General features: G+C 30.2%; 1 protein-coding gene across 7 annotated transcripts in view; it reads left to right on the top strand.

The window, feature by feature from the left end:
- The window catches only part of Agpat2 (1-Acylglycerol-3-phosphate O-acyltransferase 2), a 52970-nt gene that overhangs the window by 29873 nt on the left and 3961 nt on the right, over window positions 1-19136 (top strand). For 6 of the 7 annotated variants that reach the window (XM_076396796.1, XM_076396799.1, XM_076396797.1 and 3 more), the window contains exons 2-3: window positions 15186-15363; window positions 17160-17293. In XM_076396796.1, coding sequence (XP_076252911.1) covers window positions 15186-15363; window positions 17160-17293 — 312 coding nt within the window. Of the gene's footprint in view, window positions 1-12812; window positions 12946-15185; window positions 15364-17159; window positions 17294-19136 lie in introns of those variants that run through there. The other variant, XM_076396800.1, reaches the window with a different exon arrangement.

Here is a 19136-nt window from a genome sequence, read left to right as displayed (position 1 = left end):
ATGTGACAATGGATGAAACATGGCTCCATCATTTCACTCCGAAATCCAATCGACAGTCATCCGAATGGACTGCACATGATGAACCCTCTCCAAAGCGTAGAAAAATGCAACACTCAACTGGTAACGTTATGGTGTCTGTATTTTGGGATGCGCGTGGAAAAATTGTCATTGACTACCTTGAACAAGGAAGGATCATCAACATAGCGTTATTGCACCGTTTGAAGGACGAAATAGCCAAAAAAGGCTGCATTAGAAGAAAAAGAAAGTGCTGCTTTACCAAGACAATGCACCTTGTCACAAGTTAGTGAAAACGATGGCAAATATGCATGAACTGGGCTTCGATTTGCTTCCTCATCCACCGTATTTTCTATATCTGGCCACCAGCGACTATTTTCTGTTCTCATATCGCGAGAGAATGCTCGCTGGGAAGCAATTTTCGTCGAATGAAGAGGTGATCGCCAAAACTGGGGCCTATTTTGAAGCAAAGGACAAATCGTACCACAAAAATGGAATCGAGAAGTTGGAGGGTCGCTATAGTCAGTGAATTATGTTGAATAAAAAGAATTAATATTACCAAAAAAATGTGTTTTACTATAGTAGACTTTTCAATTGACCTGTTGTATGTGTCTCACTGATGCCCAAGGGTCATCCATTCCCAAATCATCCGTTTTTAAGTGATCTATTTGTCATCATGAAAACTCAAATTTCACAACCAAATGGTTGAAATGCAGTAACATTAACATATTTATTTAATTATGAAATTATTGATTAATGAACTTAATTTTTGTTGATTTATTATCAGTTTTGTTAATTACAGCTATGACGATGTTAAGTTACATTTTCTTTTTTTTAATCAGTCTCACAATGAGACTTTATTTAATTATGAGGTATTTAATAAGACAATAAAAAAGAATAATCACTAAACTGTTTTTATGTCCATAAATGAAATAATGATATTTTGCATGTTAGAATCGTGATTAGCGTTATTAAGAAGAATGAAACAAAATTTTCATAGTAGTAGCTAAAAAATTCTAATTATAGTTCAAATTAAAAAGCATTATTAATAATAATCTTGACTTTTATGCTTTACATACAAAGAAAATTATCTCTGGAAGTTGTCGCTTGCATGCTGAAATTTATAGTAGCCAAAATCGTTGATAAACCACGTCAAGAAGTAAACGCCGAATATCTGAAGAATTTTTAATACAGTATCCAAGCGTAGTACTTTTTTCTCGTATGTAAAGAGACGACGGATATTTAATGTAAATTAGTTAGTAATAGCGTAGGAATTTCGCTAATTTTGTTTAACGGTTGTAAATAATTCTGACCGTGAAGTGAGATAAAAATATAATTATCAATTGTTGTTAATTAAACATAATTAAGCAATTCATTATCATATCTGCTATATATGGTCCATTAGAAAGAAGCTCAGAAAATATATTTATTATTTTATATAAGGAATAAAAAGGAATTTTTCAAAATTGAAAAAATAATAATAATTCGCCTGTTTTGGGCATATTCGCTCTTGATAATATACAGTGGAATTAAGAACCATTGTATCTTTAAACATTCTATTTTAAAGATAGGTTTTATACATAGAAAGCATCATGGATATTGTCAATGTGAACGTATATCATAATTAGTTCATAATGTTTTTACAACCTATTTTTTAAAAGTTTCTTTGTGACCGCTTGTAATTGTTGAACTTTGAAACGTCATGTCTATATTTAAATATTTGTCCAATAAGCTGAATTCGAACATTTGAACAATTACATATTATTCATCATTTTCAGAAAAACGTCGAAATTAACACCATTGTTCTTATTGTAAAGTTCACATCGAGCATGATATTAAGATTATGGAGAAATATCCTGTGCATTTATGTGGAATTAATTTATGTGGTTTATATATCATAGAATATTCAGTGTCTGGTTAAATATTGTTAAATATAATTCAACTATTAAAACATATGTTATATTAAAACATTTAATGTTAGATAATGGGTTTGAGGAAAAGTAAATGTTTTTTCTTTAATGTTTTTCAAGTCGAATGTATTCATATAACTTCCAAATACTAATCAATATGCGTTGTTTCCATCGATTACTTTCTGACACTTTTCCGGTAAAATCATAATCTTGTTATTGTGGAACTTTTGATATTTTTGGGAAAAAAAAAGATTTTCACAAGCATCTTTTGGAGCCAACTTTACAAGATTATTGGGACAGTAGTTTGAGAATAATTTCTGGCTTGGTTGGCGGAGTGGTCAAGACGACACGACGATCTTATAGGTAAATTTATGTTTGTGATTGTTGATAATTGTGATTCTATCTAAAGCGAGAGTGTAAAATCTGATAAAGAAACTGATCTCAGTCTGCCGTTTGGAAACTACGTTAATAGTTTCCAGTATTGACAAACTCTAGATGATAAAAAGGAGACTCTAAAGTATCACAAAAGCTGATGGACGATTCCTTCAATCACAATACAATAAAATATTTATATCATCACATTCCTTGATGTTAATATGGGCTTTGATGCCATTTGTGAAGCTTCTCAGGGCTTCTAGTTTAGTTAACTGATACAAATTGTTTTTAAAAAATATCACACTAGCGGGAAGTAAAAGACAAAACTGTATTGATATTTGTACAAAATATTAATATAACATTATAAGTTATTGTAGTAAATAACTTTTAATAAATTGTTATATAAGACAGGGTGACAAAGACTGAAAGTTCCAACAATTTTCAATATAGAACCCAGAAGGACACGAGGGAGACGAACTAATATTTGACATGGAACAATTGCTGAGGAATATATTAAATACTGATTATATTTAACTCTCGTAAATAATTGATCATAAAGCGAGATAAAACTATAATTACAAATAGTTGTTAACCTGATTACATATAATTAAGTAATTAATTGCCCGACATAGGCAGTTTTGAGTCGATTAAACGCGATAAAATTGCATCATCACTAGTTTTAGTTTTATATAGAATTTAAGTCAAGTTTTTAAAAATAGGTTTTTTTGCTTCAAAAAGTTCCGTTGTTTAAAAATTTATTTTGTTTAAGAATAGTTCGAAGGAGATTATTTAAAGGTTTGGAATATGGCTTAATAGTAAGAAGCGGACCTAAATCAACACTGCTCCACTTAGAGATATATCTTTCTTTTCGGAATACGACACCAAAATCTGGGCAATGGTTTTCTGATACTTATAATTTCATCGTTTGAATGTTTTTTTGTCTTTTATTCAAAACAGGACAACGTCTTAGAAGTCCAGGGCGCCAATCTAGATATTCGTTACATAATATTTCCCTCAAGTAGAATCAGCTAGATACGTAAGATAGACTATGTAAGACCAAAGAGCGGAGTAGATTAGTTTCAAAGTCAATCAACTGTACTGGTTAGTTGGAAGATACTCTCAACTTAACCTAAAATCAAAGAGATTGGTTTATCAGTCAATCATAAAGCGAATTTGGAGCTATGAGTTAAAAATGGGGTACAAATATGGGGTTGCGCTAAAACATCGAACCAACCAATGTTGCCAAAGCAATGTTTCACGATTAATTACCAATGTTTGTCGCTACGTATCCGACGAGGAGCTGCACGATTACCTCGAAACCAAATGGATATATGAAATGATTCAAGATTTCGTTTTAAAACATGAAATAAGTTTGCTAAACCATAGCAACGTAGAAGCATTACAGCTACTGGACAACACGCAGGAAATCAGAAGATTAAAGCGAATCAAACCATGGGAATTTATTTAGTGCATAAGTGTATTCGTAACTTTAGCTTAAGTAGTTGAGTTTTATTTTAATTTGAGTAATCCCGTACACGCCTTGCTTGTGTGCCAATGCATGTACAACAGAACAGTAGTAATACATTAATTTGTTAATTAAGATTGTACTAAGCATACCCGAATGTAAGTGTAATTAATAAAAAAGTACCTTCTCAGACACTTAAACACCCTTTAGGATATTAGTTTTTGACATCATATAGTCTAGTAATTAGTTTAAGAGTTGTACAATATCGACTGTACCACATGTCTACTCTCTTTTCATAATATTTTTTACATAGTTTATTATTTATCGTTGAAAATTATGTCATCGTTTCACTAACTTTCATTTGTGTGAAATAAATTTATGTCAGTTGTGTTTATTGAGCTTAGTGATACGAATCATAGCACAATAACCACATTGGTTCAGTATTTGGGCGTGTTATCATACCTCTCATAAGAAAAGATAAAACCAATTCGTAAACAGCAAGTTTTAATATCGTGGAATTTTTGTTATTTAATTTCGGATGTTTACCTTAACCCATAAAGATAGGGATATAACCAACATGTATATTGGCTTCATCTAATCGAGCTGTAGTAAGAGCGGATAAACAAAAAAAGCGAGAATCAGAAAGTAAATTGATTTTCGAAATTCAAATTAATCAATGGAAAATGATACGAATTACGCAAACAATGAATATCTGGTGTGCAACAAACCTTCATGGTTCGACTATCGATACATTTCTTTTATTCGTTCCAATAAAAAAAACAATATAATAGATTCATTGAAACGTTAATTTAATCACATTGTTGCGTATGGATATTTGATGTCTTTTTTTTTCAATTATTTGATAAATATAAAAACGGATTTTCGATTGTTAAGTTGGAAAAATTTTATTAAAAATTAAATTTAATTAAAAAAAAAGATCAGTGTTTGGGTGTTACCAAAATAATTTAAGAAAATGAGAAATTTACAAACTACTACAACTAATATATTTTCTATTTTTTGTTTAAATATTTGCAAGAGCAGAAGGATTTTTCCGGTTCATACGTTTAATGGCATTATTCATATTACAGGTTAATTGAAGGCCTGAAACATAGATGGCACTACTAGAATTAAATCCATATGTTCTTAGTTAGCTCTAATCCTCAAAAGATGCGTGTATAAATTTGACAGCTGTCGGATCATTAGTTTGTGAATTATAGCGTTTGAGTGAAGCAATTTTTGTTATTGTGAAAGAAAATGGATAAAAAGGAATTTCGCGTGTTGATAAAATATTGCTTTTTGAAAGGAAAAAATACAGCTGAGGCAACAATTTGGCTTGATGTTGAGTTTCCGGACACTGCTCCAGGAAAACCAACCATCAAGGATTGATATGCTAACTTTAGACGAACGAAGACGGTGAACGCAGCGGACGCCAAAAAACAGTTTGTTACCGACGAAGACATTAAAAAAATCCACAATATGATTTTGAATGATCGTAAATTGTAATTGAATGAAATAGCAGACACTCTAAAGATATCAACTGAACGTGTACATCATATCATTCACGAATATTTGGGTATGAGAAAGCTCTGTGCAAAGTGGGTGCCGCGCAAGCTCATTTTTGACCAAAGACAATGAGGATTTGATGATTCGGAGCAGTGTTTGAAAATGATCAAGCGTAATAATGTAATGTTGTCTTAATTATATATATATATATATATATATATATATATATATATATATATATATATATATAACAATATCGAGTTATCTAGATGGTTTCAATAGTTTAAAATCGTAACATGTAATCGTATTTTGGCCAACGGTCAATCAACCAACGGCCAATCAACTTTACGGTCCTTTATTTGGAACGATGATCAACCACCGTGAGAATAATGTTTAACAGATTCCCAATTGATGCTGCTCACAGGCTAATTAAATTTCGACCGGTCTAATTACCACCTTGATTAGGAAGCTTGAGTTACGCAATTCCAGTTTTATATTAAAAATTCTTTTATGCGGTTTTCCGGATCTTCGTCAGTGCCTTTATCAGAGTCGAAATATTTAAAAAAATTACAAAATCGATATATTTTAGTTGTTAATTTTAAAAATAGTTCTCAAGGAGGGAGGTTCATCTAATGTTTAAATCTGTGATTAATTAATTAATTCTATTGGTGCGTTAGTGACTGATCTGAGTCATAGATTGTGTTGATATCTGCATAGTTTTTTAATTATATTTTTAAGTGCTCTGCTTTTGTAAAATGCGAGTCCGCTGTAAAAAGAACTTCGGTAGACCATATAAATTAGTATTCAGAGAAGATTGAAAAGTTGTACTTATTTGTATGGCATTGGCTGATCTTTATCGAGTACAATTTATAAAAACCATTATATATTCTAATGTATTTATTATTTTTTAAAAATATATTACTTATACAGGAAATAATGGTTAAACACTGCTTTTTCTATGTTAAAATTTATAATATATTTTTAAATAAGTATATGTGGATATGCTTGGTTACACGTTATGAAATAAATTATTAATATCGGGCCAAGTATGACAATTAATGCATTTTTATAATTCTATTAATCCGATTATATTGGATACATAATAAAAAATGTGATAGTGGCTGTTATCATACCAATTATTATTTTAACCGCTAATTCTTTTTGAAACAGATATCTGGCGGTTTATAACATATTTTATATAACTATTTAATACTAAGTGAGGTTTATATGTTTATAAGTTTCGCAGATATTTCCAATGGTTTTCTGTAAATTGATATAATTGCTAGTATACAGTTACATGGTTAAACTAGGAGAATTGTTTGTTATGTTTTATAGACTCGTTTTTACTACACTCTAGCCAAGATTTATCTGGACCTGATATATACTGTTCAACATAGGCTCCGAACCACGGTCCTTGGCATTAAACCTACCAACTGGCGAATATAGCAATTTATAAATAATAGGAGAATCAGAATCCTTGCAGGATTCTACACTCTTGCCTAAGTTGTGATCATAGGATTCGAATCCGTGACTATTACAATAGGAAGATCAACATGTTACCTTGATTACTGCGCCTATCAAGCCGGCGAACTTAGAGAATGATTAATATATGGCGAGCCTGAGTTATGGAGAAACAACCAGTAGTTTATTTAGTGCGACTTAACTTATGCACCTTGTTCGCGACTATTTGACCCAAAATAACACTGTTACCATTTTAGAAACCTCATATTTACCCGACGTGACGCCGTGTCACTTTTTCCCGTTATGACTTCGCGGAAATATCGAGATGATTGGGGCGACAAAGGAGAAGTTACAGGAAGAGCCGAGTGTGGTTTCAATGATTACATTGACCGTTTAGAATTATCAGAAAAAGGTGAAATTATATTTGAAAACTCGATATGTCTTTACCATTTTATAATAGAACATAAATCATTACTGCAATTATTTTTGTTTTATAGTAAATTATTTCCTTATTTATGGAATTACCGCTCGAAATTGCCGGCGCCCATTATATCAATCTCTTCAAATACCGACCTATTTAGGCTATTTTATGGACAATTTGTTCCGAGGTCGATGTTAATGGAAGCCTAATTACGAAGTCGAATATACGACATGCACTGTTTCGGCCAGACGAACTATCGCGACAGTGGTCCGGGGCTAAGATAAGTCCACAAAAGCGCTTCACCCGACCAGAACACGCTGTCCAAATAACAACCCGCATCACGACCGACGCAACACATCATTTTTCATTCTTTTACGTTTAAATATGGACAATTCGTGCTCGCTCATTCATGTTTGATGAGTCATGAAGTGATATAAGCAATTATGAAACAGTTTTGTTAGAATTAGTATGTGAAATAACGCTAGAATCACCGACATTTTATTATTTTGAAACATATTTCAATTTGTTCTTTGTTATGTATTGAATTCAATTTAAATTCCATACAATTATTACCAGAATTAACTAACAACATCTAGAATAGAAATATCTAGTTAATAAAGCAAATGGTTCTTTACGATTGTCTGAGGAATAATACTAAACTTGAAAGTCAAATATATTAGCAATTTTGGAAATGTCATGACAATCTATCTCTTGATTTAAATGTTATAATGGACAAGAAAAACAACAATAAAACTGAAGCAGTCATTGTTTAGTCCAGATCTGACCCCCAGTGACTATTGGCTGTTTTCAGGCATTAACATAATGCTTCTGGAAAAAAGGTTTGATTACTTAATATTTTGAATAAAAAAACTAGATATCTAAAGGTTTTTTATTACTCTTTTATGTTTATATTATATATACACCGCATGAAGAAAAATCACTTCATTAAGTAATCTCCTGTAACAATACTATTTTAATTATGTAATTAGTCTTATTTCAAAGCCTATTCTAATGTCTATGTATGTCCAATAATCAGATCGGATGGTGTTTGACATTTTAGTTTACACACTTCAGCGTCACTTCATATATTTAGCTGATTAGGGAGTACATTGGGATGCACTGACATTCTTTCGAAGTACTTCGTACAAACACGTTGATTTGCACTCGTTATAGGTTCTAGAAGAATATCGCGTTGTATCACTTCATTTGAAACATTGTACGGAGCATCGACAAGGGCACGCAACCCTTTATTTTGGAATCGTTGTATGATAGAGATATCAGACTTGTCAGCGGTTTCCTGTAGTTGGATTCCATATGACCAAATAGGCTTGAGTATATATTTATACAATAATATGTTGTTATCTAATGATAAGTTGGATTTGCCCCCGATAAGCCAAATACATTTGGTAGAGTTTAAGTCCAAATTGTTTCCGTTTTTTTGGCGAGTATGTGCTTCTTCCAGGTTAGGCGTCGATCTAGATGCCTAGCAAGATATTTAGCATCCTTTGCGTGCGGATGTTGACAATTATTGATAAAGACTAGTGGACATGTTCTTCTACGCAGCGTAAAAGTTATAACTGGATTTTGTTTCATTGGCTTTTATATGTCATCTTTTCAGCAACATTTGTATTTGATTTAGGTGTGTTTGTAGGTTAATTGATTTAACTTTCTGGATTTTTTGTTTGTGAAAAACATGCTGATGTATCAAGCAGTTGTCTTGCTATGTGTGATGCCAGTACAATATAACAACAAGACATTAATTTGTAGAATTGAAGAATGTAGAACGTAGAAAGTTAATTAAAACATTACACCTTGTTTTCGAGAATGTAGAAGCCGTAAGATTCCAATTAAACAGTATGAGAAATACTTTGGCTGAAGTGAAACCTTACTTTATTGATGAAAAATATGTTTATTAACATCCTCACAATGTCAGAACAATCATAAAATAAGGATACGTGCGAATTATTGCAACATCCATTCTACATGCCCTTTTTAGCTACTCCAATTTTCCTCGAATCTTATGAAATTATTTATGGATTTATTTGAAAGAACATTTCCAATACTTTACTAGATATACTTCAAAGTTATTTTGTACATACGTTATTTAAAATTATGGCATCAAAACGTCGCAATGTTGCCGCATCAACTCTGAGTTTTAGTTCAGTTTGGCTTTAACATACAACAAAATCATACAGACACAATAGTTTATAGGTTAGAGTTATCTCTCTTGGATTTCATTTCCTCTTATCACTATTGCTTTCAAGAATTTTGCATTGTGTCTCTTTTTAATTGAATTAAAATCAGAAGGAAAATATTGTCTGATTCTAAAACGAATTTACAAATTGCGGTAGGCATTACATTAAACAACTTTATGACGTATGCACAAAAAGCTTTGAATAGACTATATGTAATATTTTATTATCTATATATTAATGGGCTTTGCGAAAATTTTGCCTCCGTTTTTGAAAAAAAATTGAAGCACTTGGAGAAAATTACACGCACTAAAATTTTTGTGTAACATGCGCTACAAATAAGTAGATTTCAATACAGTGATGATGTAGCTACCTGCAAGTTCGATATTCTAGATTTATATAAAATGTATAAGATGATTAAATCTACTACAGAAAAAACATATGGCTACTATTTTAATAATTGGAGAATGGTCTAAATAAGCAAAGAATGTTGCAATTCTATTTGCAACTTTTGGGTAAAGAAAGTATTATTTTAACGGGCCTGTTATATTTATTAATTTTTAATATATATTTTGGGTGAGAAATATGGATAAGATATAAAGATTACATGAATACATAAATGAACTACGTAATTTGCATACAACAGATGGAACACATAGGATAAATAGAAGACATTATGAATTATTAACAGTATTTTTATACATATTTAATAAATTGATAAATATTAATGTATTTAACAATTAATACAATAAGATATGTAACTATATAACATTTATTTGAACTATTATTCGTTGAACCTTGTATAAATTATTTTCATTATTTGCTTTTTAGACCTACCATATGTATTGAAAAGTCAATAGTTCATTTAATGATTGCAAATAAATTCCTTTAATATTTTATAGCTTCTAAATTGTAATAAATAAATTACCTAATTGGGTTCGTTATTATTTCAATATACAGGCTAAAGTCAAATATCAATTTTAAAATTATTTTAACCTTTCTTGCCCCGGCAAGATTTCAGAAGCTTCAACATCAGCTTCTGCGTTGTGATTACTTTTTGAAAAATGGAGATTGCTATCAATTCAATCTAACGTTTTTGAGTTGAGTTTTGTAAGAAAATGATCATTGTACAAGTAATGACGTACTTTTCTTTTTCGGAAAAGTGTTAATTCTTATCATATTTCTATATTTAACAAACATTTTCCCTCGGAATTACGACTTATTATGATCACAGACATCAATGCATCTACCTAAGAAACACTTTGAAATGAGAAAAAGATAGAAAAAGAATAAATAGATAATACATTTCAAGGTATACTTTTTATATTTATAACTAGAGAAATGTAATTCATAAAATGTTGGATATATATATAAATATATATATATATATATATATATATATATATATATATATATATATATATATATATATATATATATATATATATATTCTGATCATAATAAAATCAGATTTAGCGAAAGCAATTAGTTCTTAGAACTCTGGGGATGATTAAAGACATTTCCTGGCGATTGCCCGGAACCCTCTCTCATTTTCGCCTATCCCTAAAATTCCTGTCCGCAATATGGCGAAGGGGTAAAGGTTTTCGGATCTTTTGGTTTCCTTAAACCATAATTTCTCAGTTTGGTATTTTCACTTAGGATTTGTGTCCGGTTTCTGACCTTTTATACCTTCCGCGTGTCGGTGAGACAATATGCCTCGACCGTCATCCCATTTCGATATGTTCAGATTGAATAGAATTTTTTATTTTTTTTTAATTATTAAGTTTTCGCTTAGGATTATTTAAACATTTTGATTGATTTTTTATTTTCCTTTGTGTGATCGATTTTTAATATTCATGCCTTTACTGGATGCAATAACATTAAATATATTAATAAATCAAATACGATTTTAAAATCTATAAAGAGATTTATAGAATATCGTGCATTCATATAACAAATACGAATAATATAGAACAATAGCGTGATGTTACGATATATAAAATATTTAGGTATTTTTAATACGAATTTGTTTTTGTGCTAAGCTTAACACATTTATTCTATGTACGCGAGGTTCAAATAATAATATAAGCCGGCTTAGTGGCGCAGTGGTGACAGCTGTAGGACGGTCCTCCTTCGTCGTAAATTTATGTTTGTGATTGTTCAAAATTTGTGATTGTCCTAGACAAGAGTGTAAAATCCGACAAGGAAAATGAAATGAGTAACCAGTTGTCAAATTTATACAAGCAGGCTGAGGACCATAGTTCGGAGCCCACGTTAAACTGTTAAAACTGTGGTAAACCACGTTTAACGTGGGTTCTGAAACACAGTCAATGTGTCCATCACAGTGTCCATCACAGTCCTCGGCATTAAGCCTAGCGACTTTCGAGTGATCAACTTAGAAATCATCTCAGAAGAGATTCAGTTTTCGTTTTCGTCGTTTCTAAAAGTATGGAAAAGTTGGAGAGTCGCTATAATTAGTGTATCACTCTTGAAGGGAATTATGTTGAATAAAAAAAAATTGCCATAAAAATGTGTAAAAACTGTAATGTTTATTGGAATCATTCATTGTTTTAAAACGTGTATTTGTTTGAATTGTTTGAAAGGAAAGGTCAAGATGATATCGTTTATCAATTGTACTTTAATACTTTTTAGAAATACAAATGTGTTGTGTTTGGTTTTTTTCGTGTAATAAGATTGTTTTGGTCCAATATGACAAAACGACTGATCAGATATTTTTATAGTATGATGATTAAGGGAAATATACGTCAGATGTTTTCGTAGAGGCAAAAAGTTATTTCCTCCAATGGTATGTATAAGCTATAAAGTTAAAATATTTTTTCTGTACCTTAATTTTTTATAAAATCGATATTAATTACATAACGAATCTTTTTTATATAGTATTATACATTATTATCAGTAGTCACTGCGAGCTAGATTTGGTTGATATGTTGGGTGGCAATCAATGTTTTAGTGAAATAACACTATTTTCATTTGAATGGGAGGATGTTTTCTGAATGGGAGGAAACAAATACATATCATTGTTTACATATTACTTTTAATCTTGGAAGAGGCGAGAAATTAATCGAAGATTCATTAAATATTAATATTAAATTATTAAATTATATAAAACATTAAATAATAATAAATTAAAATATTATGCAGAATAATGGTCAATACTATAATTGAATAACTTTGGTTTAATATATAATAGTTCTTTTTAATAATGACCCCTTAAAATTAAGCATCATATATAATACAATAACTCTTTTTTATTGAGAGCTAGAGGCACAATTTTGTCCCAAAATCTAACGACAGTTGTTTCAATTTATATTGAATAATGTATATGTTTAATAATTTTTATCACATAAAATCACTTTAGTGATCAAGCGCAAATAAGTTGTTAGCTAGTTTGACGTAGAGATATGTATTGTTTCTAGTGACGTTGTGGCTATTTTAAATTGATTTTAAGATTGTTACATACGTGGAAATAATTATCAATATGTGAATGGGACAAAAGTTCGAGTATTACGGTATGGGAAGTTGGCGATAACGTTGCAATAGTATTTTGGCAGTGTTCGTTGCTATACGTGTAACCGAGTTAAGGTAATATTAATAATTGTAAATAACTATTTCCCACATATATATCTGTACAATTAACACACGGTTTCAAATAGTTATATAGAAATATTTTTAAGCAATTTTATTCCGTATTATAGAAAATATTATATGTTTAAATGAAAATATAGGCTAATTTTTTTAAATAATATAATATGTAATATAGTTATGATAATATAATAATATAATAATATAATATAATAATATAATTATAATATTTAAAAATACATTTCCTGTAATAAATTAATATTTATAATTAAAATTAAAATTAGGTTAAAATTTTATTTGATAGATAGTTGCTAGATATATACTTGTAGAGGTTATGAATTAATTTTGAGGGATATTTTCTATGCTATAGATATTGTATCGGGTGTATAAATAAGCACGAGGTTTTGAAGATTTTTTCAGAGACATTTTAGTGAGTTTGCCTTCACAATAGGTTAATTGAAAAGTTACCGGCCTACCATAGTTAAACATATTTTTTTGGCAAAATTGTTTTTTTTATTTCTTCAATCAAATTTCTATAATTCACAGAGTAATTATCAAATAACTGTCAAATTTATACAGGCATCTTTTAAGGGTTGGGGCTAACTAAAAAACATATGGAAACATAATTCTAGTAGCGCGATCGATGTGCCAGGCCGGGGACATTAAAATTGATAGTATATATATATATATATATATATATATATATATATATATATATATATATATATATATATATTGAGAGCTTTAAAATGAAATCCATTTATTATCATAAAACTCCGTTCTTATTACTATAAAATAAGAAATATATCTGACCAATGTCATCATTATTTCCTTCTAAGACCTGAAAAGGAACAAGATATAAAATGCTTTAAGGGCCCTCTAAAGGTTGAATTTAAAGGAGTTTCGATTTTACCAACCCCACAATAAACAATAAAGCTCGAACGTAATAAAACCTACTGCTAATAAAATCAAAGATAAGACGAATACGACTGCATAGGGAATACAGGTTCCGTAAATGGTAAACTAATAATAAAGTACTAAAGAAGACTTTTATGAGATTGAGGTATTTATAGTTTAAACATATTTTTTTATTATTTCCCTTAATGGTTGAAAAGTATGCCCAGTAGGTAATAAGCATTTTGAATGATTATTACTATCACTAGATTTATCAGATCGTATGTTAGTAACTTATAAATTTAATTTCCTTTCAAGGTTAGTTAATTTTACGGAAACAAGTGGCGATTTCAACGACAAAAAAAGAAGGGTTTTAAGCTGTTCAAAATAAACCTAGTAAATTAAGATTAATAAGCTATTTGTTTTTATACTTATTTGCTAATGTACACTGAGTTTTATTTATAACTTCGCTAAATTAGATCAAATAGTTTTACTGTCTTTAATCTTCTGACTAAGCCATCGTTATCTAGGAGCTGAAGAACTTCAACATTGATATGCTGATGGAGCCTCTGGTTAACAGGTCAATTGAAAAGTCCTCGGTCTACCAGAGTAAAACACATTTTTTTGGCAATTTTTTTTTATTCAACATAAATCCCTTCAAGGGTGATACACTGATTATAGCAACCCTCCCATAGCACCCACCTCTTCATTCGACGAAAATGTCTTCCCAGCGAACATTTTTTGAGATCTGAGAACTGGAAATAGTCGCTGTGGTTCAGATCTGGAGAATACGGTGGATAAGTTTTTCAAATAGAGTGGTTGAGACATTTCATTTTTTAAAATGAATTTGAGGAATGTGATTTGAATTATTGTGGAATTTAATAAATTTGTTGTTATTAAATAAAAATGTTTGTTGTTCGTCAGTTTTAATAAGTAATCAATTATTTTTAGGCACACCTTCCTTTTGATTAAATGATGAAAATAACCTTTCCTATAAATTAATGTTTATTGGAATGTATTAGATCATTTTTTCATAATAACCAACTTGTTATAATGTAATAATTTATAAAATATTTCAACATGATATCAACTTTATTTGTCAAGGCATTACTCATACTAATGTTATCTAGTTATACATCTAGTTATATTCCTTGAAATTCTGTTCCATAACTAATAAGACATATTAATTTAGTACATATATTCTTTATCTAGTGGCTGTAAATATTTATTAATAATGGTTATTTACTATTAGTTGAGTACTGCTACTGATAAAGTGTATGTATTTAATGAGCTTTTTTAGTTATTAATAGTATTATATTTACAGTAGATTTTCTGTTTTGTTTCAGATATGGGGTTTGTCGTATGGACGCTGGCAATCGTAGCACTCTTAGCTATATTATGGACAGTTAGTACAGTAGCTAAATGGTTCATTAAATGGACACTCTTCATTATAGTTTGTCTGTTTAGTGCTTGCCTACCAATACCGATCATGTTACTGAAACCTAAGGATCCAAGAAATGCTTTGTAAGTATTACTAATATTTCTTAAGAAAAAACTAATACTATTAAATAAAACTTGACTTTACTTATTGTTTTTATGCTTTGATCATTTACTTTGATTAATTTATTGTTTGAAATCAATCTTTCTTTCTTTCTGGTATGATTTTTGAATCGAATGAAAATTGGGTACAACATTTATTATAACAATTATATCCTGCTTTGTAGATGTTAAAAGTGATGTACTGACGACGTCTTGAAACTAACCTGGATAATTTAATCTCAACCCAAGACGTTAGTTAATTATTGTTTTTTTTATATATTAATAGTGCCAATAAAAGAGCTTTACGTGATCTTATATACAGCAACAAAATCAAAATTGTTATGAAAATAGCCTATGATCTCAAGAATTTGAAAAGTTACTAATAGTAAAGATAAAGATAAGAGTAATAGTGAATACATTTTAAGATTTATTGAATCATATTCAATGCATAAAATACGATTTGGAGCTTTTATAGAATACGTTTGAATACCTACCATGGCTTTCCAGGCACACACATACATTTTTATTCAAAATTTCCATAATCATTTCTCATAAATGTAGTTGAATATCGTTCTTCAATACAAAGGTAGTTGTGGATTTATTGGTATTAGTATTGGTATTAGTATAATTCAGTAGCTTTCTGACCTTTTTTTCCACATTTCTGATACTTATATTCTGGTCATATCTTGATCTGATTCTTATTTTCCTGTTGGATTGTATATTTTTTAATGTGTCAAAAATTAGAGTAAACATAACAAAGTTTTAATCAATAATGGCTATGGTTTGGTTTTTTCAACGATTTTTAAATCATCATATAGAATGTGTAAAATACGATTTGGAGCCTTTATAGAATACGTTTAAATAGCTGTCATGGCTTTCCAGACACACACGTATTTTTTTTTATTTAAAATTTCCATAATCATTTTTCACAAATATATTTTGAGTATGACCTTCTAAACATCTCTCGTTAAATCTTCGTCTTCTTCTTCTTTCTTGTCTTCTTCTTTTTTTGCATTTTCTTGTTTTTCTTCATTTTCACTAAAGGTATTTGTATCAATGAAATGCACTCTATGAAACTTAAGTTAGAATTCATTTTAAAATGTAAATGTCCTTGCTGGGTCACTAATACTTCTATACATTTATATCTAGAATCTCTATTGTTAAAAGAAACAAAGATGCCCTGCAATATTGTCCCGTATTACATCACGCGGAAAGAAGGACGATCACAACGACGATTATAACGATTATAACTATTATATGGTTTGGAATTTTGCTTTGCATTTTCAGAGTGTATTCTTGAATAGTTGTGAAAATGAAAGCTTATGAAGCAAAAAACATTGAATTTTTGAAGCTTCTACACCTATATCCGCTCTTAATCTGATTTAAACCAGTTCTTATTTGTTCTTAACTAAAAATTACAGTAATTGACACGATTTATTTTGAAACAACCCATTTTATCCGTTGTTTAAACGATTAAATTTCCTCCGTGTATAAACGCTGGATGTTCTCTCAAGAAACATCCAACTTAAGTCACTTTATGAGAACTTCGAGCACATCGGGATCCCGGGAGTAAGTTATTACGACTGGTAGCGCCATCCATGGGACTAGATCGTTACTAGCTCCATCTAATCGCCATTTTTAGACGAACATCGGCCATAACAATGTTCTTTAAGTAAATGCAGGATCCAGTTTGATGCCGCGAGATCCCGACGTGCTCAAGTTCATGTAATAATCGTAATTCCGCGCGAGTTCGTTACTTTAAATCGTGCTTTTTGTTTCAGGCTTCCAGCGGCTGGTCTGAGGATATTCTGCGACTTAATCGGAATAAAAGTTCGAGTCGAGGGCATCGAGAATATCGTAAGGGGCACTGGATCAGTCGTTTTAATTAATCACCAGAGTCAGTTGGACTTATTAGGTAATTTAATTAATTTTAATACATAACAGTATTTTATACCAACAGCGGCTAAATAATGAGAAGAAGAAGCTACTACGTAAAGGTATAATAAAAGTACGTAAGGTAATATCAAAAAAAGTCTGTACTTTTCAATGTATATCTCCAATAGTATCGGTGTTCTCGTTCTAAAGATGTAGTCTGTAAAAACGAAGAATTTTTACTTTAATTTCATATAGTAAATTTTTATTTTTCCCTCTTTAACCGTTTAAGAATATGGCCTTAAGAGAATTTTTCACATTTAAATTATATTTGGGGATATAACTGTTAGTTAGTGACGTGTCATCTAAAAACTAAACTTTAAACATGTTTTCTTCAAAACCACTTTTATGAAAACGGCCGATATAATATCTCTACAAATTCTTCTATCGTACGTATTATCGTGTAATACTACGTATCTTCAATTACTATCTATAAGTATCTACAATATTTGGATTTTTGTATGATGTGATGGACATCCAAGTAATCAATGAAAGAATGTGTAAAATACGCTTCTTTTCCATAACACTAATAAATGTACACTGTCCCATAGGGGAACAGGAGGAAGAAACAAAGGAATAGCTAGATCTAAAGCATATGGAGAATTCATATTTAATTTCATCACTTATAGAAATACGGTAATAAGTTTTAAATGCTTTTTCTATCGGAATATTCATAAACTCACGTGGATATATCCAGATGGAAGTACTAATAACCAAATAGATCACGTCGTTATAGATAAGAGAGCAGCAAGTACCATATCGGATGTTAAATCAAGGAGAGAAGTGTATTGTAGATTTGACCACCACCTAGTACATATTAGGTTCAGGTACAGTTGTTCCAGGATCAAGGATAACCGAGAAAAAAGAGAAAACCACAAATACACGAAACATATTTAAAACTTCAGTTTTTAGTCTTTAAATTCCGAATATTTTAATTGATTCTGTTTAAATTGAAGAAAAGTTCTTCCGGCCTGCAAATACTGATAAAACCTTGTAAATTTGAATTATTCGAATTTCTTTGAAAAATTTGAATCGGTTGTATTCACTACATAATGCTCTATCCAATGATCACCAATGTTTTGCAGAACCGTAGCACTTTTGTTAAGCACTATTATGCATATATTTGAAAATGAGAATTTTCTACAGAGTATTTTTAATATATTTGTTATTTCTCGATGTCAAATTTAAATGCTGATAGAAGGAAAAATAACAGCTAGTTATAGATGATAACACATCAAATATAACTCAGTTCTCATATTTATTGATCATAAACAAATATTCCCTATTTGTAACTATGTATTATATTGTATTTGTTACAGCTATTATTATAGAATTTTGTGAGTATTGAAAATATACAATCTAATAGATAAATTGTTTTCTCATGGGTTGTGCAGATAGGTTGAAAAACTTGAATAGTAATATTGTGAGTCGTACTGTGTATTGTCGGCATGCTAATGAACAAAAGAGAAAATAACTGGCTAATTGAAAAGTCCCCGGCCTGACACATAGATGGCGCTACTAGAATTAAAGCCATATGTTTTACAAAAGATGCGCGTATAAATTTGACAACTGTCGGATCATTAGTTTGTCAATTATAACATTTTGAGTGAAGCAACTTTTGTTATTGTTAAAAAAATTGATAAAAAGGAAATTCGCGTGTTGATAAAATATTGCGTTTTGAAAGGAAAAAATACTGTTGAAGCAAAAACTGGAAAGTCAACCATCAAGTATTGGTATGCTAAGTTTAGACGTGGTGAAATGAGCACTGAAGACGGTGAACGCAGTGGGCGCCCAAAAGAGGTTGTTACCGACGAAAACATTTAAAA

Source organism: Rhynchophorus ferrugineus, unplaced genomic scaffold (genome assembly GCF_030347505.1).
Source record: "Rhynchophorus ferrugineus isolate W39M unplaced genomic scaffold, kcgeb_rfMv2 rfM2, whole genome shotgun sequence".
In the NCBI taxonomy this organism is placed as follows: Eukaryota; Metazoa; Arthropoda; class Insecta; order Coleoptera; family Curculionidae; genus Rhynchophorus; species Rhynchophorus ferrugineus.
Note: the sequence above shows the minus strand (reverse complement) of the source record. Positions and strands in the feature narration are given on the sequence as shown.